General features: G+C 39.9%; 2 protein-coding genes and 1 long non-coding RNA gene across 4 annotated transcripts in view; 2 read left to right on the top strand and 1 right to left on the bottom strand.

Annotated features, from left to right (window-relative positions):
* The first annotated feature begins 1,209 nt into the window (after nucleotides 1–1,209).
* On the top strand, nucleotides 1,210–3,205 carry FABP2 (fatty acid binding protein 2). The gene is made up of 4 exons (XM_005533142.3): nucleotides 1,210–1,312; nucleotides 1,997–2,169; nucleotides 2,766–2,873; nucleotides 3,099–3,205. The coding sequence occupies exons 1-4, from the start codon at nucleotides 1,246–1,248 to the stop codon at nucleotides 3,147–3,149; spliced, it is 399 nt and encodes a 132-aa protein (XP_005533199.1). The 5' UTR covers nucleotides 1,210–1,245; the 3' UTR covers nucleotides 3,150–3,205.
* A 1,671-nt stretch (nucleotides 3,206–4,876) lies between these two features.
* LOC102104313 (uncharacterized) lies at nucleotides 4,877–5,999 on the top strand. The gene is made up of 2 exons (XR_015772663.1): nucleotides 4,877–5,094; nucleotides 5,412–5,999. It is a non-coding gene; the product is annotated as an uncharacterized LOC102104313 (long non-coding RNA).
* A 1,444-nt stretch (nucleotides 6,000–7,443) lies between these two features.
* Nucleotides 7,444–22,237, bottom strand: part of USP53 (ubiquitin specific peptidase 53) — a 29,037-nt gene continuing 14,243 nt past the window's right edge. For both annotated transcript variants that reach the window (XM_014261686.2, XM_014261687.2), the window contains exons 9-16: nucleotides 22,076–22,225; nucleotides 21,439–21,610; nucleotides 20,670–20,819; nucleotides 19,902–20,045; nucleotides 18,785–19,511; nucleotides 16,759–16,832; nucleotides 11,890–12,001; nucleotides 7,444–11,102 (exon numbers count right to left, since the gene is read on the bottom strand). In XM_014261686.2, coding sequence (XP_014117161.1) covers nucleotides 10,100–11,102; nucleotides 11,890–12,001; nucleotides 16,759–16,832; nucleotides 18,785–19,511; nucleotides 19,902–20,045; nucleotides 20,670–20,819; nucleotides 21,439–21,610; nucleotides 22,076–22,225 — 2,532 coding nt within the window. In that variant the 3' untranslated portion in view covers nucleotides 7,444–10,099. The remainder of the gene's footprint in view (nucleotides 11,103–11,889; nucleotides 12,002–16,758; nucleotides 16,833–18,784; nucleotides 19,512–19,901; nucleotides 20,046–20,669; nucleotides 20,820–21,438; nucleotides 21,611–22,075; nucleotides 22,226–22,237) is intronic.

Below are 22,237 nucleotides of genomic sequence, written 5' to 3' on the forward strand. Positions count from 1 at the left end.
AAGAGCTCCAAATGAAGAGCAGATTGTATGATTCCAGTACATAAGAAAAACCAAAGTCATATTTTGTAATATTGAGCAACTCACATTATTTTAGGCCTCAATTTTCTACTAAATACAGCAGAAAATAAAGAACCTGTAAGAAAGAACCTTTCTGCCAAGACTGTAAACGAAGTTATCAGTTTTGTTATGTAACAGCAGCTTGGATGAACTATAATTCGACACTGGGTAGTTTTATTTATGTGTATACACTACAGAGATCACTTGAGACTGACAGTGATAACTACAAAGGTCAAGATACACAGCAGTGCAATAAAAACAGATAATCTGATTCTTAGCATGAAGCCTGCCCATTTTCTGAGCTGGCTGAAGGGTAAGATGGGAATGCATGATTGGCACAGCACAGGGCCCAGGCTGAAATATTTTTTTAATTATTCAGTTGATCAAAAACAGCATGAAATTGTGGGAAAAGAACCCTGCATGTGAAAACTACACACCAAGACCTAACTGTTGCTGTGAAATGCACATTGTGAGGTACTTCCCTCGTCACCCTCAGCAGTAATCAGCCTGAACACCTTCCATCTGGCTGGTTTCTTCACTGAATGTGTTATAATGAAGAGAATTTTTAAATGCTGCTGAGAATTAACTACATATATATTAAAAAGTGATCACATGAATAGAGACTACCATCCCAATAGTCACAGCTCACTGTTAGACAGGCAGCAAGAGGAGAGTTTTCTGAAACAACCTGCAGACATTCAGTAAATCCTCTGCCCCATGCTTGTTATGCTGAGCAGAACAGAAAAATTATAAAGGACAAAATAGAGACTTGTCTTTGTCCTGTTGGGTAAATATTATCACCACCAGTTGCTTAAAGACTCTACCACAAGCATGAAGCTGCAACTGAGATAAAAAATGTCAAGCAATGCTGTTAGTTTAATTATTACTTTCACTAGACACCTGATTTTTATTCCACATAGTGGATAGAATGGATGGGTAAGCAATTCTTCATTGAGATAAGCAATAAAGATTCTGTCATGATCTGGGGGCAATAAGAGAGATTCAGCAAGCAGCATGGTCAGGACTGGGAATTTGATTAAACTACAGGAAACCTCTCCTTGGAGAGGTCAGTGCAGTTGAGCTTTACTCAGCCACATCATGCTGTAAATTGCTCTCAAGATAAGGCAGTACATAAATTCCCTGTGCAAAGACTCGTCCCTGCAGAGCAGCCCTCCTGCAAGCACAGCCATGGCATTCGACGGCACTTGGAAAATTGACAGAAATGAGAACTATGAGAAGTTCATGGAGGCAATGGGTAAGGCTCACCTTTCCAACCCCTTCTGCAGGAAAAATATCACTCCAGATGAATACAAACTCAGACTGTCTGAGAGCTACCTTCAGGCCAGCCTGTCCTTTCACTCTTGGCTGCTCTGCCTCTGCATTCAGTTTCAAAATATTCTGGGGTGGGGGGGGAAGATGCTGAGAAATGTTCTGATTTTAATTAAACTTTAATTTGTTAATCTTAAGCATTTTAACTAATTCCAGATTTATTTCAGGAGAAAAAATAATCTATAAGTATGGATTTGAGGGAAAGGCTCAGATAACTTGAATGGATAAACTTTAAAGAGAATTCTATAGCTGAACTATCATTTTTTATTATTATTTTGGCAACATAGAACTAACGTAAAATTACACAGGGAAGAAATCATCATTCTTCAATTTCAGAGAAACACTTGATTCAAGTCATTCTAACATCCTGATAGTTACTTAAAGTTTGTACAAATTGTGCATCATATGGATATAAATCTAACCACTCCAGTTAAGACAGTGATCTGTATTTTATGTGTATCAGTGAAGATGGCCTTGATGAAAACCAAAAGGCAAAACTTTGGGTCAGAACGCTGGAATAAACTCACTTGGCCACACAGAACTCACTCAAAGGGAGAAATGTGATGCTCCAGAGGTTTGGGGTTTTTTCTGATTTAACTGATTTTTTCAGGTGTTGGCATGATGAAAAGAAAGCTGGGAGCCCATGATAATCTGAAGATTACCATCCAACAAAATGGGGACAAATTTAATGTCAAAGAAGCCAGCAACTTCCGAAACATAGAGATTGAATTTACTCTGGGAGTCAACTTTGAGTACAGCCTGGCTGATGGGACTGAACTTTCTGTAAGTCTTCCTACATAATTCAATATTTACTTTATGACAATGACTTTGTAATGTGCAGTTTCAAGATGAATAATTTGTGTTCCTAGTTTTTAATTTCAATTTTACTTCTGAATTCCATTAAATTTTCCTGAACCTGATAGTTCAGGAATGCTTGCAGCTTATACACCAAAGCACAAGGGAGTCTTTACTGTTAGAGGTTCAACACTGTACCATGGATCTCAGGATTCCAGAGAGCCCAAAAAGCAGAGCCAAGTAGCAATTTTCACAAGATGAAATCCAGGTGATTTGCAATTTTACTTCTTCCAATACTCAAGTCCACCACCTAGAGTGCAGAATGGGTATTTGCAAGAAATTACAAATCTCTGTTGATACAGTTATTTAAAATAAGATGTATTGACCGGTAAAAAAGACTTAGCTTGGCTACTAGGTATTTAAATAAGCCAATGGTTTTTATTAAAATTTCTTTTTTACAGCCTTTCTAAAAAGCACTATTACACTGTTTTAAGCTTTTTTCACCTTTAAGCATTCTACAGCCTTTAAACCAAATCAGTGTCACAACTGTTGCAAATTATTTGAGGGTTTTTTTCCCACCACAGGGTACTTGGACCCTGGAAGGAAATAAACTTGTGGGCACATTTACCAGAAAAGACAATGGAAAGGTACTTAAAGCAACCAGAGAAATTGTGGGTGATGAACTCGTTCAGGTGAGTTAAGAAGTCATTTACATACAACTTTGCAATAAAATGAACAAAAGAAGTTTTAAGAGCTTTCCTAAAAGTAGAAAATATTTTCTTCAAGCCAAATAGCTTCATTTATCTTTAGTTAAAATTCTCAGTTGTCTATAAAATATTTAAAACTCTCTGAACCGTATCTGGGAAATGAAACTTTGCAATTCCAGCCACTGATTTTCCTTCCTAATTTTTTAACAGACCTACGTATATGAAGGAGTTGAGTCCAAGAGATTCTTCAAGAGGGGCTAAGCACTTCACACAGAACTGCACCAGAATGAAGGAACAATAAAAGACCATTTTCTACACTTCCTCTGTGTTGGTTTTTTTTTCCCTGTCCATCCTCTCACAACACCTCCCTAGCTGCAGTTACCTAGCCCTGCTGAAAACATGGGCTAGTTCTTTATGTTACTGTTTTGCCTTGAAGAAACAAACCCCCCATTGCCAAATGCTAAAATGTCTTTTGTTTTAAGTCCTACCGAAGTGTCATAATACAAAAAGCTGCAGAAACTATATTGCATGAACAGAACTTCAATATTTTTTGCACAAGCTCTCAAATGAAGACTTAAGTTTCCTTACAAAGGTTTCTCTGTGTATTTAATATTGTGCAAAATCATGGGAAAACAAAAAATAAAGGAGATCATACAGATGGGGACAACGCTTAGAAGGGAAATCTTTGTCTTGCCTCAAAACTGAACATACTAGAACATACTTCATCTACTACACATGCTTAACCAATACTTGCTGTATAAAGACAAATCCATCCTTATTTTTATTGACAGAAGTTATAAAGGAAAACTGCTACACTTAAGTGTTTAAGAAAAGTAAGCTCTGTTCAGAAGCAGCTGCCTGCAATCTGCCTTATATCTTATTAAAATCTCTTAATATCTCCTAATATTGAGGCTAAAAAGGGGTAACGGCTACCAAGAGAAAGGTTTTGTTTCACACACTCCTGGGTTTCTGGTCATTTTTCTGGACGAAAATAATAGCCCTGATTTGAATATGGAGCAAACTGGCGGGACTGAGGGTGACACATCCCATCTGTGAGTGTGGCATCAGGTTGTGCAACTTAATTTATTTCTATTTACTCCTGCAGCTGTGTGTTGTGGAAATAAAGAACAGAATACACTACCTACATGAACTTTTCCACGTTTGTTCCGTGCACAAGCTCCAGCTAACCTTCAAGGAGAGGAGGGTATCTTAAAACAGTTTTAATTATCCTAAACTTCTTCAGGATTTCCCAAAAGGTCCTCTGGTTTTTTTCAGGACATCATCTGCTCTCCAAGAAACCGCATCGGGACGAATTCGTCAATGTTTCTTTCCACACAACCCCCAGCTCAGGTGGCAGGACAAGACCAGCACGGTCTGACAGGACTGATCGCCTGCTCTTCCCCAATGTCCGCATCTCATCTGGCACGGAGCAGCAGGGAGGAATGTCAGTCACCAGCACTGGGGAAGCCACCACAAGCATCACTTGTCCCAACAACAGAGGGACAGGCAGGAACACTCCATCTCCAGCGCGTTTGCCGCAAGGGCCCGCCCTTCAAGGCGGTGCCTGAGGCAGGGATTGCGGGGCTTTGGCTGAGGCGGGGATGGCGGGGCGGGGGCTGAGGCGGGAAGAGGGGGTGGTCTGGCTGAAGCGGGGATGAGGGGCTTTGGCTGAGGCGGGAATGGTGGAGCTGTGCCTGAGGAGGGAGGGGCGGGACTTCGGCTGAGGCGGGAATGGCAGGGGGGTGCCTGAGGCTGGAAGGGAGGAGCTGTACCTGAGACGGGAACGGAGAAGCTGTCCCTGAGGCGGGAATGGCGGGGCGGGGCCTGAGGCGGGAGAGGAGGTGCCTGAGAAGGGAGGGGTGGGGAGGTGCCTGAGGCGGGAAGGGCGGGGCCGCCGCGCGTGCTGCCGGGGGCGTGGCCGCAGTACGTGCGCTCCGTTCTCATTGGCCCCGCACCCGGAAGAGCCGCGGCGCCTGCGCAGTGGGGCCGCCGCGCTGCTCCCCTGGCCCCGAGGAGATGGAGGCGGCGGCGCGGCGGCGGCCGCGGGAGCAGGAGCAGGAGCAGGAGCGGCAGCAGGAGGATGGCGGGCGGGTGCTGTCACGATCCCTGTCGGGACAGTCCTACTGGCTGGACCTGTGGCTCTTCATCCTCTTCGACCTGGCGCTTTTCCTGCTTATCTACCTGCTGCCCTGAGGGCGCGGCCCAGGTGAGGAGCGGCGTTCGTGGTCTGTCCGTCCGTCCGTCCGCCCGTCGGTCGGTAAGGCCCGACGGGCTGTGCCCCGTGGAGGGAAGGGCCCGCTTCAGGAGCGGGCCCCTGGGAGCAGCCTTGGCATTCCCACAGCCCCGCCTCAGAAGGCCGCGGGAGCGCAAATGCCTCTCGGGAAACTCATTCCAAACCATCCGCAGCTTTGTTGATTTGTTTGCGAGATTTATTATACGCTCTTCGTTCAGGAGGTGTGATGGATGCTCTTTAGTATCTGTGCAGCACTAGGAACATAACCAGACCTTTTCTATTCCCTGCAGGGCCATTGCCACCAAGGGAATTCTCACCCATTTCGCACCTTAGGAACGCAGGCGATGGAAAAGAATGCATTTGTGCGGGACGAGCAGCTGGGAACACGACTCCGCTTGAGTCTCGATGGGGGAGGCACATTTTCATACTGTGTGGCAATAGATCTCTGTGTGTCACAAGTGCTGCTGTTCAGGTTTTACCTGTATCCTGCTCCTGTGTCCTAAACTGTGCCTTAAGGGTCATGTGTGACAGACTGACTGTGTTTTTGTGATCAGCCCCTAAAGTTTGTTGTGCAGGAATGGAAGTGTTCACTGTTAGAATAAAATCCACTGCAAGGACACCCTGCAGAGTGGCTGAGAATAAAACCCAGCTCTTGTGTGCACTGGAGTTACAACTCAGACCTGTTCCCTCAAGAGATGGAGCTTAGCCAGCCATTCTACTTCCAAAAAGTTAATCCTCATGGGTTGATGCTAGTTGGTTTTCTATTATACTGTCCTCTGTTTTTTCTTTCTTTACCTTCAGCAGTTACTGAGCCCTCTCAGGCTTGGTATTTATAAATATAAATATATATGTATATAAACATGTCAGTGTTTAACCCAGCAGCAGTGTCCTGTCCTCAATTACCGATTAAGATAAATCAGGTTCTGATTTCCTTGCTAGAAACTGTGAAGGAGGAGTTGACAAGAGCAGCCTTGAGTCACTGGCAGATGACACATAAAGATTCCCTCCTCCTCACCGGCCATGGATGGCTCTAAGTAGACAGTGACAGGTAATTAAAAGCTTTCAACAATCAATTTCCTCTGTCTCACTAGAGACTTTCGAGCCTGTGTTAAAGGCAGGAGTCTCTTGCAGTCTTTGGACAAACAAATAGAAGTTGAGCTTTTTACTAGGGCAGGTATGGCAGAAGACTGTTTTCAAGCTATGGATGAAGGGGTTCAGCTTTCTTTAGAATTTTTCCTTTGGGCATACTAGTTTTGTAATCCTGAGAAGCTCAGTCCATGCTTGTTTGTTTGTTTGTTTGTTTTCCAGGAGTACGTATTACAAAATAACTAGATGGCAGAGACTTGGAAGTACAGAGAGGTTCAGTATCTTCCCACACAAAAAATGGGCCAGGATGAGGTTAAATAGGATTTGGGATGCAAAAATAGACAGATGCTCTTTCCTTTTATTTTTATTTGATTGTTAGGACAGTTTTGCTATTGGCAGTGGTTTGTTCCCTGTGTCAGAGCTGTGCTGTAAGAATAGAGATGCTGTGCCCTGCTGGCATTTATCATCTTGGCTGCTGGTACCTGTAAGCTCAGATATCTTGACTCAAGGTGCACAGGAACCCAGAACTGTGATTGCATTCTCACAAACACCAGAATGGGGGTTCCAGTTTTTCCAATGAGGCCATTAAAGAGACAAACACAGTCAATATAATTTTTTACCCCCCCCACTCTCTGGCATGATATCACAAGTGAAATCCCCAGGGAACAACCTGTCAGGAAAGGACGGGAATGTTGCTCCATTTCTTTTTTGATAAGGAAGACAGGTGAGATTTAAAGCCTATTAAGGCTTAAAAAGTTGAATTGAAAGGTATCTTCCACTAATTTAGTTTTCTTCTTCAGCCAGATCTGAGGTTAAATGTTTTGTTTATCTCAGAAACTTAAGAGCAAACAAAGTGCAGGCTTGTGCTGCACTGGGCTCCAGCTCTTCCAGAGGCACGTGGAGCTCCCAGGTACACAGACCCTGGCAAATTTTGTTTATCCCTAGTCAAGAGAGTAAGGTAGCTCATGGATCTGTCAATCACTTGTCACCAAGTCTATGGGATTATGGTATAAAAATGGCTTTATGCATTTCATAGCTATTTAAAAAGTTTAATCTACTTAATAGCTTTATGAAGAAATATTTCAGAAGATGAATTTTACTGTTCACATAACCAAACCACCATCTCCACAAAAACTTTCAACCATCACAGGAGCAGCGTTATCTGTCACTTTAAAAATGTAGTTCTGGAAAGTCAACTTTTTTTTTTAAACATGGAACACAGAAAGAACAGACAACGAGGATTTTAAATTTTTATCTTGATATTTTGAACAAGTAGAACTTTGCAAGTAAATAATTCTAAAGACTGAAAAATATATTAATTACAAGACTTGTTAATATCTTTACTGTTACAAAAATTGTCTAGTCTCTCATACAAATCTAAAGCTGGAGGGGGACATTTATAAAAAAATAAATAGGCACCCTAGGTAAGTTAAAACGAGTTATCACATATTAGTTAGCAAATATTACGTACATACATACACGGAGTGCAGAGTCAAATATAAAAACGAAGGTGCCTTGATTAGCTGTCTATTTAATCATGAAATACCTGGTAAACTGGGTCACAGAGGAAGCTGGAAGCTGGTAAGATTGTTCTGAGCTAAGCGAGGAGACTCAAGTACACCGAAGTTACTGCTTTAAGTTACTAAGTTGCTGACTTTAGAGTCTTTACCAGTTGTGCTTACTGGGAGCAGAGTTCATTGGTATCAGTAAGAGGCATTCATATTGCTCGTGGTACAGAAGTATCAACATTGCTATGCATGTTTAAAAATAAGTGTTCTAACATCACTCACAGTTGTTGCTGTGCTATCCATACATAAAAATACTGTCATTTCAAATACAAGATGTTTTTTGTTTTTTTGCAAAACATTTTACAAATTATACATTATTTACAAATTCCAATCATCTTTGTTTTTACACAGATATTAGAGGACAGTTATACTTAACTGGCTATATATATTATGTAACATGGCTAGATGAACTAGAAAAGTTTAATTTACAGGTTCTGAAATCTCTCTTAAAAATATTACAATAGGAATCACCCAGGTTCTTACATTTTTAGTGTTCTTCTGTATTCAACTATTTTCTTACAAAAAGGATCATTGTTTAAGTTGCTGTTTACTAGCAGCCAAACAGAAACATGCATAGTATTTTCACTATAAATTCTAGATTTTTTTTTTTGCCCAAGTGCTACAATGAATTTTGATCAAGAAGGTAGAAAGAAGGTTAATCTGAAATACCTGGTTTGTTATGCATACATATAATATTCCAGTTCTACTGTAAGGTACATGTTATTTAAAAGAAAAAAAACAAAACTGACCTTGCCATAGAATAGCCAAAACTACTGTTTAAATGTTTACCTCGGATAATTGTGCTAAACAATTGCCATCATTTGGTTGAAGCAGTAAAACACATGTACATAAGGTTATAAACATGAAAAAAAGCCTTTCCGACTAACAGTGCAAGTAAGAGTGTTTATTATGCATATTTAACCCTCTTGCATTGTTTTCATAATAAAAGGCATTGATGTTTAGGTGTAATCAGCAGCACCCCAAGTTAACACTCTAATGTGAATAATGGAAAAATTTTGCCTTCACTTTTTGGGTTGTGTCAGGCTTTGCCAATGCTGCTTCAGCACTCACTAGATGGTTCTGTGCACTGACTTAACTAACCAAATAAAAGCCAAATAAATCTTCCTCCTTGTTACTGAGATAAGTCAGGTTAACAAAAGACAAGGTAAATTCCAGAGCTGCCAAAACTGGAGACAGAGTGATAGAGAAGAGAAAGAAAAACCTCTTCTTTCCATGCCCCCTTAGCCACCAGTCTGGCTGCACATTCAAGCCTGATCTGCTAACGCAGATCATATCCATGAGTAGGACTGTTCCAAATGGGAAAAGGTGTTAGTAAAAAAAAATAAATTAAAAAAAGAATCAAATGCGTGATCCCCATGAACAAAAATGTCAAGCTGGAAAAAAAAGGTGAGTTTAACAAATAGCAGCATTGACTTTGCATGCAATAGTAGAGTAAGTCAGAACTGAATGTAAGTAGGAAATACTTCTAAAATGTTACACAATCTTTCATAGTTGCATAACTCTGCATTTAAAATTAGCATCCTATTCTGTTATACTGGTTTGTATCTTAGGAGGTTAAATTTAATAAAAGTATACAGCTTTAAGGGTGAATAAATTCGATGTGTTTAAAAATGTACACTAACAGAGCAGGGGTATTAATAGGAAAATATTACTGCCGATTTCTTCAATTCCCTTTGAAAGTCTCATTTAACATTTGCAAACCAAAATGGTTTTTAAAGAAATAATATTAAGGCTTTTCAAATAAAAAATAAATCCTCTGGGTAAACTTGCATTAAAGACACTTGAAGGTTTGTGAAAGCACAGACTCTGAGAGACATCAGTTAAAAATACCATGTCACCTCCTGCTACCTCTGAGCACAAATACTGCTGTGTTGTGACTACAGGTACTGCCTTAGTTGTGGTAGCATGCTTATCCCTTTTGTTAGTCAAAGAACAGTGACCATAGTCTGAAGGAACCCTTCTTACACTGCAGCTAACCAGATCTTACAGAATTAGTAACATCCAGCTGATCCTGCTGCTGCAGGGGACCACATGGAACACAAACCAGAGAAGACAAGCTGAGTAACAGAGGTAAGCATTAAGGCAACTAGAGTAACAAATCAAAGAACCACAAGTTTAGCACCTCTTCTCCTCTGTTGGCCTCTATTTGCATATTTGTTTGAACAGTCACAACTTCCAAGCAAGTACAGTCAGCTGGGTACCTGGTTATCTCACACACACACACACAGAGATTCGAGGTTGTGCCTCTTTACAGACTACATTAAATGCCAAAGTCAGATCCAGGTGCAGGTTTCTCCAAGAACCTATCGACTGCAGTGTATTCCTTCTGCGTTTGCCTTGTACCTCGGTTCAGGGGTGGGATGCCTGGGCTCCAGAGTGGCTGGGTATGTGGCATTCAGATCTACTCCTGCTGCTGGAGGATGCTTCTCCTTGTGGAAGCTTCCACTCTCTGTGAAATACAGCTTGGGCCTCTGGTGGTACTTCAGCCTGTAGGTGTCAGTCATGCAGCTGTCTACTGAGAAGTAAGTGGTTAGGGACACGCTGTCATTCCCATCCGCGTAGCCAGGGCTGGGTCCCGTGTGATGAGGTCCTTTCTTCAGCATGTTCTCAGACACGGTCCAGAACTCATTAACTGATAAGCGAGGTGGAGAATCCGGTTTATGAACAAACACTTCGTTCCCTGGAAAGGGCTCTTTAAGCCTTTGTTCAGCTGGGACTGCACTTGCTTCTGATGCAGATTTTGAAGGTGCACCTGGTTGCCTTAATGGGCTATTTTGCAACACTTCCGTTGATTTCACATCCGCTACCAAGTTGTTCTCTGATCCTGCCAAAGTGCTCAGAGCATATTTCTTCGGAGGTAAGGGGGGAGGAATGTTCTGGTACACAGCTTCAGGCACCCAGAGGGGATCCACCCTCCGGAGCAGGTGCCCGGAGTGCTCACCGGGAGGGGCGGGGGGCATCGCCGGCCTTTCCGGCAGGTTCTGAGGCGCACAGGGCAGCAGCCCCACCTTGGGACCCAGAGTGTGATGGGACACGCTTCTTGTGTGATGGGACTGCGGCTGGGCAGGGGGAGGAAGGTCGCTGTGGATGGGCTTCCTGCCACAGGCATTGTCTGGGAAGGGGTGGGACACGCCATCCACAAAATACACTGGCGCATTCAGCTTCTCAAACCTGTCCACGTGAAGCCGCTCGGAAGAGTTCGGCTCGTTTGCCTTGCTCCTGCTATCTGACTTCACAATCTCTTTGACAACTGGCTGGAGAGCTGATGATGGGAAAAATTTCCTGTTGGTCTCAGGTATTTCAGCTCTAAAAGACAAAACCACACAGGATGTGAGTATCCATAAAAACATGAAAAGGCTCAGATAACAGAGGTTTTATTTGAAAACAGCCTTGGTAAAACTGCTGAAATACTCAAACTGACAAGAGAATTAAGATTTGTTCAATAGGATACAGCCCCTGGAGGTCGAGTTAAATTACTCCAGAGTTTCTTTCATTTGAAATGTAAATGTGCCCCAAGAAGGTAAGATAAATTGCTTCAACATTCAGGACTATTTCAAATATGACCTCTGTTTTCTTCTAAACATCCATGTGACTCTGATACATCCATTGTTCAAATACTGGATGCTACTGTAAGTTGATACATATGTATTTAGATTCTCAGTTTTTAGGAGACACTGAGCACTTAGAGTTCATATTAGAAACAATGAGATACAGCAGTGCCTTCTGAACACCAATTAACCTTTTCCCCCCTTCCAGACAAGCTTTTCAAAGCTTTATGGGATGACTACACTGATCACAGATTGGTTAGTACTGCATGTTGCATACAATTCCAAACAGTTAACAGTCCAAAATGTTAAATCCCTCTGTTTCTGGTAAGATGGTTTCAAAACATCTAAGCTATTTGATGACATTGCTAGCATCAAAATTAAAGACAGAGAGAATTTCAACCCATGAATAATGCCAAATTCAAAAGGAATTGCCTGTCAAAAATATTGAGTGCCTTAACTTATCAATGTTTAATATCACTCATTTTAACATAACAGAAATCAGTATTTCTTAAACTATTACAGAGGAATATGCCAGTCTTGGTTACCTCTTTACTGGAGGACTGGGCACCTGCAAATGTATTTCTGTTGGGAAACCAACATGAGGATGAGGTCTGTAGTTAACTTCAGAACTGATCTGGTCTTTTCTCAAATCTGGGGCTAGAAAAGAAAATATTTCAAAATCAATAGATATACAACCCAATACCTTCTTTGGAATTCCTCAGAGATTACAGAAACAAATAAAATGCAACAGGACAATCTCTTTCAAGATTTGAGATGAGTCAAAATAACCATTTTGAAGATTATCTGTCACAGAAGGTCAGATCTTAGAATCTGGAGGAAACTTTCTGTGTTTTCTTGTTACCAGAAAATAGGTAATTATCACAATTTTGAAGTCCTGTAGATATGTTTTCAAGACCACCTTAATATTTAATCTGGCTAAAAGCACATTTTCAAAGGAAGCTTTTCTTAAAAGGGTGTTTATTCAAACATCCAACGTCATTTAAATTACAAAATAAAAACTATGACTTCTAAAAATTCAATTTGTGTTACAAAGATTAAATAGAATGAATACTGCAGAGATTGGGAGTGGTTTAGGTTATTCTGTTGTTTGTAGGTTTTAACAACTCAAACCCTAGAGCAGACTGTGAAGCTTACAGGGACACTGGGTAGACAAAGAACACTGTCACCCACATGCCCCAAACACAGCACTGAATGCCTGGGCCAGCACCACTGCACTCCCACTCCAGAAGTTCTTTTTATTCCCAGGCAAAGAATCATTCCCTGAAAATACACAAGTTCTGAGCAAGGCAGCTGAGTGAGCAGGAAATAAAGGAAGCATTGAAGTACTTGTGTCAACACCATACAGAATAAAACACTTGGAAAGTGACAAGCAGCAGTCTATTTGTTTAGAGATAGTCTTCCTAATGCCATGATTAGCCCATTAATATCAGTCACCTGCTCTGAAGCCACTCACAAGAATGGCTACTTATTATTATTAATAATAATATTAATATAATGACTTATTTTGTCTATGTACAGACTAGACTTATAACTGCTACACCTAATTTCATTTGTTATTTCCCGCTAAGTTTAAAAATTTAAAGTCTTGGACCTTTAAACTCATGAACATATGAGCCAAAACCCCAAGAGCAGAGCAGAACTAAACTGGAAACTTTGGGTGTTGCTGTTTGGTGATACCCATTTTGAGGGTCAGTATCTGCCCTATCTTTAGGAGACTGAAGACATGAACTCTTTGACCAAGATCACAGGTAGTAGAGGCTAAAGCAGCACACAGGACAAAGGACAAAGCCCCCATATCCTCAAGGCTTTCCTAAAGTCTAGAGATAAAAATAATAATAAAAAATGTCACAATACACAATACCACAACTTCAGCAATAATATTAATGGGAAAATATCCTTACTGAATGAGCCCATGTAATGGACAAGTAATTAACCTGAGAGTTCAAAACCATCTGTGTTACAGAGAACTGCCTAACAGTGAGACAGCCAACACCGAGGTAACATTTCACACACAAATATTTCATTCTGCTGCAGGCTGTGATAATTTTCACTGCAAGCCCAACTCCCGGATGTGTCCACAGGCTCCCAGGGCAGTGCAGCAGGCGGCCGGGAGACGGCAGCAGAGCCCAGCGAGTGGCTCCCTCGGGCACATCCAGCAGCGCCAGCTGCTTTGTGCCAGTGGAATCCCAGCCAACTTAAAAATAGATGTGTTATTTTCCCTTCTGCTGACAGGACAGCCATGCACGGTTAAAACCAGACGCTGGCTTGATTGGGAATTTTGGCTCTAAGTTCTCTGCCAACCTAAATACGGGACACACAAGCCCCACATCCTTATCAATGGGTCATTAAGAGCTGAGCAATAAATGAAACCTAACCCTAAACCGGTCTGCTTTTAAGATGTACAGACATCTATTTGCACATCTGGGTAGTCAATCCAGATTTTCAAGAGATTAATGTCCATTCTACAGGTAGGACAAAGCCCACAGGTAGGATGGGAAAGGTCTTGTCTAATATCTCCATTGTGCCAAAATCTGCCCAGCTTCTGTGGAGAAAAAAATCCCAAATGAAAATAAATACTAAACTCCTACAAAACCTCTAGCAAAAACTCAACTCCACATTAAATTCAACTTGTGCTTTATGGGTTTCAGCTGCATGGTTCCTAGATTTTTTATTTTTTTTAATATTCCCTAAGTTGTCAATAAAAAAACCCCAACAACAAAGCGTAATACTTATTGTAATAAATATTGCGGCTAATTCCTCTCTGTTAGCCCAAACATTTTCTGTATTCAGTTGAAATTACAGGCAAATTTATTGGAAGTTTTGGAAACGTGGAGTAACAACAACTTCTGAGTCAAAGAAGTAAGCATGTTATAACTTGTTCAAAATGGAGTATTAGTGTTGAAATAGTGACAAATCTTCTTAAAAAAAAAAAAGACATCCTTATATACTAGAAACTTTACTTCTAGAGCAACATTCAGTAGCAAAGCCCTTCCTAAGTATCTTTATTTTATTACTTAAAGACACTCCAGTAAAGCATTTGTTTCTTTTTCATGGTAAATAAACTAAGTAGCTACAAGCTTTAATTCTCTACTCATTTCTTTAAACTTGATATTTATGTACACTGAGTGCACCATAAGGGTAAGAACTGGATTTCCTTAAGAGCAGTTGCATGTTTTAAATTATTACTATAAATATACAGTTTTCCTAAGCATATGAGCTGTCTTTCTCAGAGTTATGATTGGTTTGTGGGGGTTTCAGAAGTGAAACGTAAACAAAGGCAATTTGGATTCTTCTTCACACACTAAGCAGGACTTCAGAATTTCAGTTTGACTTGTCTCATGCTATTGAACTGAACAGTGGGAAAACAATTAAAAAACAATGGGAAAAGCATCAAAATTATCAATCTTGCTTTAACTTGCAGAACACGAGGTTGGAAATTCTGCCCTCACACTGCTCATATTTCAAGTTCTTTATACTCAAAAAATTTTGCCTCCTCAGCTCATCAAGTTCAGACTTCATAAACACAAAGTGATTAACATAAATCATGGATACTACATCTGCTTGCTCAATATTTATATTTTCCTGCCAAAATCTGACCACACAATTTAAGGATTTGCCTTGTGGGACCTTTGCTTAAGTACTACAGTTATCCACTGCTTACTGCCCGTGTAAGGAGCAGCCATTTGCTCTCCCAATTCACTGCGTGATACAGTGTTTCTATCTTTATAATATTCTGACAATAAGTTTATTTTTATAAGTCAGGAGCAGAATTCTTCAAGTGCTCAACAGTAGCCTCATTCAGCTCCAGTAAAAAACAAGGAGCTGGTAAAGTACAGTTATACAAACGGTGAGCATAATTAGAAGCCCAACATTATTTCCATAAGAAGTTTTTCCACACATAAAAAGCCACTCAGACATAATTTTTTTGGAGTTGCCATGGGAGCCTAACAAAGATTTCTTACATTCCATTCCTCTCTCAGAAAGGACTGAGCATTTGTTTTTTAAAGTCCTATTTTCTGTGAGTCTGTCTGGTATTTACCTACCAATCCATGTCTCATTCTTAATATTCAGAGATGGAATAATACAACTAATTCAGAGGTGGAATAATACAAATAATTCAGAAAAGGTAATACAACTGATACCCACAAATGACTACTGTTGTCCTTGGCTAAAGGTGTCCTGACACCTTTTGGCAATCCAAAAAACTGAGTCCAAATAAATCTTTATTCCCAGGCACATGTAAAATTACCAGATTCTTCAGATCTCTATTTGGTTCATTGATCACTTCCATTAGAAGTATTATTTTCCAAAATGGAGCTAAATACATGTATATTTCATAAGAAGATATTTAAAATAATTAGTTACTGAATTAGAATAGCTGAATAGGTGGGATCCTATCATCGATTTCTTTATGATACCTTCAAGGATCACATGGAATCACTAAACTTTTTTAAAGAAAATGTAGGATGCATGTTGAAAGCTTTAAGTATTCTTAAGTACTCTCCAGAGAGTGTGCATAACCCACTACTTTTTCATGCCTAAAGGGTATTTTAAGTATTTTTCACTGGTGTTTTTTTCCCTTTTTCCTATCCAGCTGTGTTTGATAAGAATGGTATAGTACAAAAGTAGAATAAATCTCATGCAAAACTAGATCATTGCATTCTATGCTACTCATTTTTGTGGTTTTGTTTTTTTTTTTTTAAGTTTGGTTGAGTTTTTTGTTTGGTTTGGTTTGTTTGTTTTGTGTTGTGAAAATAAGCAAACACCAAATTATTTCTCTTTCTGCACCAAAAAATGAATTAGAATAAGGACAGAAAAGGTAGAAGTGCTATGGCAACACCCCCACCTCCACTTTAAGTCCTAGGAGAAACTCTACTATATGTTATTCGAAAAGAAGTATGATATCTATAAAAATCAAATGTTTCCTGAGGAAGTGGCCTAATATTTATTGCCCCTCTTTGTACAAGCACCCTCCCATTGTTTCAGCAACAGCAGATAATGATTTTGGCTGGCCTCAGGCTGACCTGTAATATTTATATGCCAAGGCATTTATCAACTTTATAAAACCCCAGCAGACATATTAGTATGTAAAAGGAAGGAGACTTCCTTATTACAAGTGTTTCTTCCTGATACTGCTTCATATCTAGGAGGAAAACCAATGGTGCCACAGTCCACCCAGACATTAAAAACAAAACAAAACCAAAAAAGAGTCTTGCTTACTCTTCACCAAGCAATCTCTTAGAAAAGGTTGTGGGGAAACCACAGGGAATGAACCAAATTACCATGTCATCTCTGTTAGGGTTTTTTGGGTTTTGGGGCTGGGAGCGGGGGAAGAGAAATTTTGGTATGTCTACTACAGTTTTTAAAAACTTTATTTTTATATGGGTTCTTACCATGGAAGTTTCTGTTCTGCTGGGGTACTGAATGTACCACACTGTCAGCTTTTTTGGTTGGCAAGTTCTGTTCACTGTAAAAGAAGCACATATGTGATTACAGCAATGAAACTGTTGACAGACACCACTGGACAGCTAATCCAATTTATTTGTAGTTATCAGTATCTTAAGTAAGTGTAAACTGTTAATCAACATTCCATCTTGTTCATTTTCCTAATTTGATAATATGCTATTCATTAATTCTTTGTTCTGATAACAAATATTATTCTAAGTTGTGATTGCCCCTTGGTATCTCATTCATAGGGATTTTCATTTAATTTTTTTCCCTCAAACTGGAATAAAACTGGAAGATCACAGCTTTTGATTGAAGATCACAACCCAAAAAGGAGAGGAAAAAAAAATATCAGAGGGTTTACTAAATCTTGCTGGTTTAGATAAGCAGAAAACATGGACTACTAATCCAGATAGGGAGCGGACAAACACTCTGCCAATTTCTACCTTCTACAAGAGTAAGGCAGGGAAGATGATACATGGGGCAGAAGTTAAATTAAAAAAAGCAAACTAACCCTGTTATTGAAAGGACAGGAAAACAAGAAAAATACTGAAAGAAACATGAAGAATGGAGTTAAAAACAAAACAGTAATTTTTTCCACTTTCTAAAAGAACTTTCAAGTAATTAATTTGTATTTTTGGGGATTTATGAGACAGAGTCTGAAAGGTTAGCAGGGAACTAGTAGGTATTGCAAGCCAACTGAAATTACCAGTCATTTAAAGCACTTCTGCACGTCCCAGGAAGTCAGTTGTATTTTGACAAAATTTGTTTATTTGACAAATGTTTAAACAACAGTGTAAGCAGCTTCTTAATGAACTACACTGTTTGAAATTTATCATATTCTCCCTTACAAAATGACACATTTGGGTGCCCCATTGCCTCTTGGGTATACTTAAAAACGAGACAGTTTCAACTGTGCAAAATCACTGTATGAGGCAACCATCAAACACTGAAAATACATCCAGGAGTTGGAGTAGCTTTATATGTGATTATGTCATTAACCAATAAAAGCCCATTGGGTTTTTGCATACTGGGATTTTGTACAGTTTGGTGGAGGGAAAGAGTGGGACAAAAGGCAGAAAGGTCAAGGCCCTTTCATATCCTGGTATTTGCCGTTTTTTTTCCTGTGAAATAAGTTGCCATGAAAATATATGTCCGAAAATTTGCTTGGATCTAGCAAATTAGATCTGTCAAAAACACTAGGCTTGGGTTCCCAGCTGTGCTTTTCCATTTTATGGATACAAACAAGATCCGAAGGAAGAATGAATGGGTTTTAGAAGGATCTGCATTCCACAAACAGTTTGAGATACACAAGACTAAAAACCCCATGTGGAAGGATTATAACTTTCTGTTCCACAGCATCACATAAATTTAAGTTGGAATGGACCTCTTCAGATCATCAAGTCCAACCAGTTTTAGTAATTTTACACTTTTCAGCAAAGATTTATTTCAGACAGGTCAATCAATTACCAAGTGATCAATATGTATCTGAGATATCTAGGAAACTGAATTTCTGCACCGTGATTTGTAACAGCATCCAAGATTCACCAGCTTCCATTCCCATCTCCTTGTGAGGGCCTGTACCAATGTTACAGCTGTGATTAATATGGACATTGTATTATTCCATTACAGATGGAAACTTACACACAGTCTAAAAAACTTGTAAGTAAAGAAGTGTATCAATTACTACAAATGAACACACCCTGCCCCTCAGCAGGGCTCAGCAGGTCTGGCTCAGTGCCTGGATAACTGGCTCAGTGCCTCCCAAAGAGAACCAGAGTGAAGGTAAATTGAACATTTAATTGCCCACACCCTTATTTCAAGGTACACTTTAGTTTTCCACATACCTGACTTCAAGTAAGTTTCAAAGCATGTTTTCCTGGGTGGTGTTGGTTTTGAAGAACACATAAAGGTTAGAACAGGTTATTTTTCCATAAAAACAACCTATGCAAGCTCTAAGAGCACTAGCATTACCTGCAGGAAGAACTTTCCTTCACATTCTTGGCATCTGTTGTATTGATTCCTTCAATAACAGGCGAGTCTGGATTTGCAGATCCGTTGCTGATATGGTCACTGCTTTCATACCCAGATTCTGTCCTTTGAATTTGCCAGTTATCACCATGGATTTTTCTCTCTGTAAATCCTTTGCTTTTTTCAGCATTCCCTTTTCCCTCAGAATCCAGTGAACTTCGACTTCCTGTATCCTGTTTTGTCTCATCTTCATATATAGTCATTAAACCCTTCTGTATTTGGTTCTCCTTTGGCCAGTGGTTAAAGCTCCGCTCCTTTTCATGCTTAGATTTACTGCTCAGGTTTGCTTTGTGCTTTGGGCTGTGCTGTTTTTTCTCAGTCTCACTGAAAATGCTGTCTACATTCAATGTCTCTCGCATTGGTTTCCAGCCTTTACTCCTGCTCCTGATACTTCCTTTGTCCCTGGAGTCTTGACTGGTGTCCGTGTCATAGCCAGTGACACCATCGGTCCGTGTCCTTGTCACTGGTTTCTCCCCAGCAGGAAAAGGTTCCGTTTTGTTTGATCCGAGCACATGCGCAGAAAGCTTTGCCTGGTGAGATGCTTGGTTGTCGTGCTTGTAGGGGCCCCTTCCCTGGCTGCCGTAGATCCGCTGATCCGCGCAGTGCCTCAGTCCGTTTCCAACCGGAGGAGACCCTGACTTAGCACTGGAACGGTCTTCCCCAATCAAGTCTTACAAGAACAAAAAGGAAAAAAAAAAGTTCCATTACAGTACTCGTTAATATTTCATAGAATTATTTGTGTTGGAATGGACTTGAACGATCATCAAAGTTTCAGCTGCCCTGCGACGGGCAGGGACACTTTCCACCAGCCCAGGTTGCTCAGAGCCCCATCCAACCTGGCCTTGAACACTTCCAGGGTGAAAGCAGTCACTGAACTGATACTGTTTAACAGTTCTTACAGTATCTCCACAAATCCAGCATGGATTTCAGAATACTGCAAACTGGGAAAGCCTAATCTTACAGTGTGGTCTCTTAAAAGGAGAAAAAAATCTGCACAAGCAGCACTGATGCAAAAAGTTATTTAATCCATTGGTTCTCTGGTTATATTTTTAAAACGTACCTCTTTGTCTCCCAGACTCTTTCCTTGGTCCTCTGTCTGCGTCTTTCCGTAAAGATGTGAAGCTTTTCATGTCAGCAGCTTTCTGGGCACACTCTCTGGATAAGTCCTTCAGCCTGTCCTTGTGTTCGCCGTATCCCAACTTGGCTGAAAAAAATACTTCTTGTCAAACATCATACTCCAAAGTCATTCATCACCAGAACACACAAACATACTTATGGACAGTAAGACTTAGTTTTTACTATTAGGACTATTTAAACTGACTAATGAATTATTTAACACAGATTAACAACTTGAGATTTCTTTCCAACAGTAAGATCAATTCCATTAACATGCAGGACTACAAATAATGGTGATATCACAGGATTGCTGGGGAAAAGTGTTCCTCAAGTAGCCAGTGACCCACAGAGCCACACCTCAGCCCCAAGTCACTAATGTGCCTTTTAATCAGCAACATCACTGGAAAGCTTGATAGTGTTTGAGAAATGGAACAAGGCCTCAAGAGCCACTTTAGTTAAAGAATAACAAGAGTAATAAATATTCTGCATTTACAGCTCTCTCTGGAAAAGTTAACATTTCATGGCAGATACTCAGGTATTACTTAAACATCAAATAAATCTTTGAATAACAACTGAGTCAGTGATGGAATTCTTCCCTTAGAAATAATTCTAGTCCTGAGTTAGAACCCACCTGAAACGCTACCAACTGAAATATTTCATAATAAGACATATCTGGTCTGGTTTTTTGGGGGTGCAAGTAGGGAATACATACCTGGACCTCTGCCACCACTTGCTTGAATATGGCTTCTACTGAATGCTGGATTATCTGGCTGAAGTTTTTTATTACTCCTTTGATTAGTGGAATCTACAATTCCATTCTCTTTCACATGGTCTGATTTAGCAGCAGAATGCTTTTCAAATCCTGTAAAACAACATATTTACCTTCAGAAATAGAAAGCTTCGAAATTTAAATTTCCAATATCTAAATTAATTAAAAAAAAAAAAGTGCAAGCTTTTTAATTGTGGATTAAAAAACCAGAAGAGAAACATCACCAAAACCCACACTGCATTCCAATAGATTAGGCAATAAGGTTCTGTAATATTTTATATACTGCCATATTTAGAGTTGTAGCCTGCAGTGAAACCCGGTACTCAATTCTTTGCTCCCTGAAGTAATCTATGTTCTGTTGCTACACATGATGTGAAGAATAGCATGTCAAATTCAATTTACCTTTTATTTAAGTTCCTTGTAAGTTATGCTTACCATTAAATTTAAAAAGCCAGCCTGAGACAGCAGTACAAATTACAGAAACAAAAGATTGGATACTTTTTCCCATTACCCATTAGTCTCAATTTGTACCCCCTTATTAACAGGTACAATGAGTATACACACTAATCTCTTTTCTTTTGAGACTCTTGGGATAACGGTTAACAAAAGTATTTCAGAAAAAGAGGCCAATCCATTTTTTTCTCCTTTATAATCCCCATTTCAGAAATAGAGCTGATACTGTTATTAAAAAAAAAAAGGTATATCTAATTACCCAGGTCTTCCCCATTTCCTCCTGCTGCCTTGCACTGAGACCAGTGAATAATCTGCTTTGGTGCATCTTCTGGAGACACAGCTGTGCCATCTGGGTTAGCATAAAATAGCAGCAATGGCTGGAAGTGACACCGAATGCACCGGGACACCACATCTTTCCATTTTGTTCCAATCTAAGAAAAAAACAGCAAAACAAAACCCCAAAACTTCTTCAATAGTGCTGAACCCAAAAATGGAAAGAGTAATTCATTAAGCAAGAGCCTAATTCCAAATGTACATGAAGATACAACACTTTAGCACTGTGGTTCACATAAATTGTAACAAAGACGGAATGAGTATTATATGGGCTAAAAAATCAGATCATCCTTATGGATACAGCTGCCAGTATCCTCTTTTTCATTAAAAGAAGTAAAAACTCAACAACAGACAAGTGCACAAACATTCTGAAACATTCACCATTTGTAAGGCACAACCACAAAGCGGTGAAATCAATTCTAGCCATTTAAAAAAATTACTTACACCGAATGTTTGTTAAAATAATAAATAGTTGTTCGACTTTCTTCAACACTGGTGTCAGAAGAACCCTCTCCAGAAAAGAAAAGATCCCAAAATTTGGTAGGAGTAAAGCCAATATTTACCTCTTTCACATTAGCATCATCAAACAGCACCCATTTGCAGCTCTTGGTGTGAAAGGCAAAGGCACAGTAATGTCGGCTCGTGTAGCAAATCATTCCCACAAGAAAAAGCTCACTGTTTTTGGCATTTTCATCTGTAACCCTATAAAACAGCTGTAAAAATGA

This window comes from Pseudopodoces humilis, chromosome 6 (genome assembly GCF_049639895.1).
Source record: "Pseudopodoces humilis isolate 2021_Gansu_Grassland_sample_001 chromosome 6, ASM4963989v1, whole genome shotgun sequence".
In the NCBI taxonomy this organism is placed as follows: Eukaryota; Metazoa; Chordata; class Aves; order Passeriformes; family Paridae; genus Pseudopodoces; species Pseudopodoces humilis.

Excerpts from the sequence above, each read along its gene's own strand:
- FABP2 (XM_005533142.3), top strand. The coding sequence starts at position 1,246 with ATGGCATTCGACGGCACTTGGAAAATTGACAGAAATGAGAACTATGAG. Across the intron at positions 1,313-1,996 it reads GAAGTTCATGGAGGCAATGG|GTGTTGGCATGATGAAAAGA; the intron begins GTAAGGCTCACC and ends TGATTTTTTCAG. Across the intron at positions 2,874-3,098 it reads TGGGTGATGAACTCGTTCAG|ACCTACGTATATGAAGGAGT; the intron begins GTGAGTTAAGAA and ends ATTTTTTAACAG.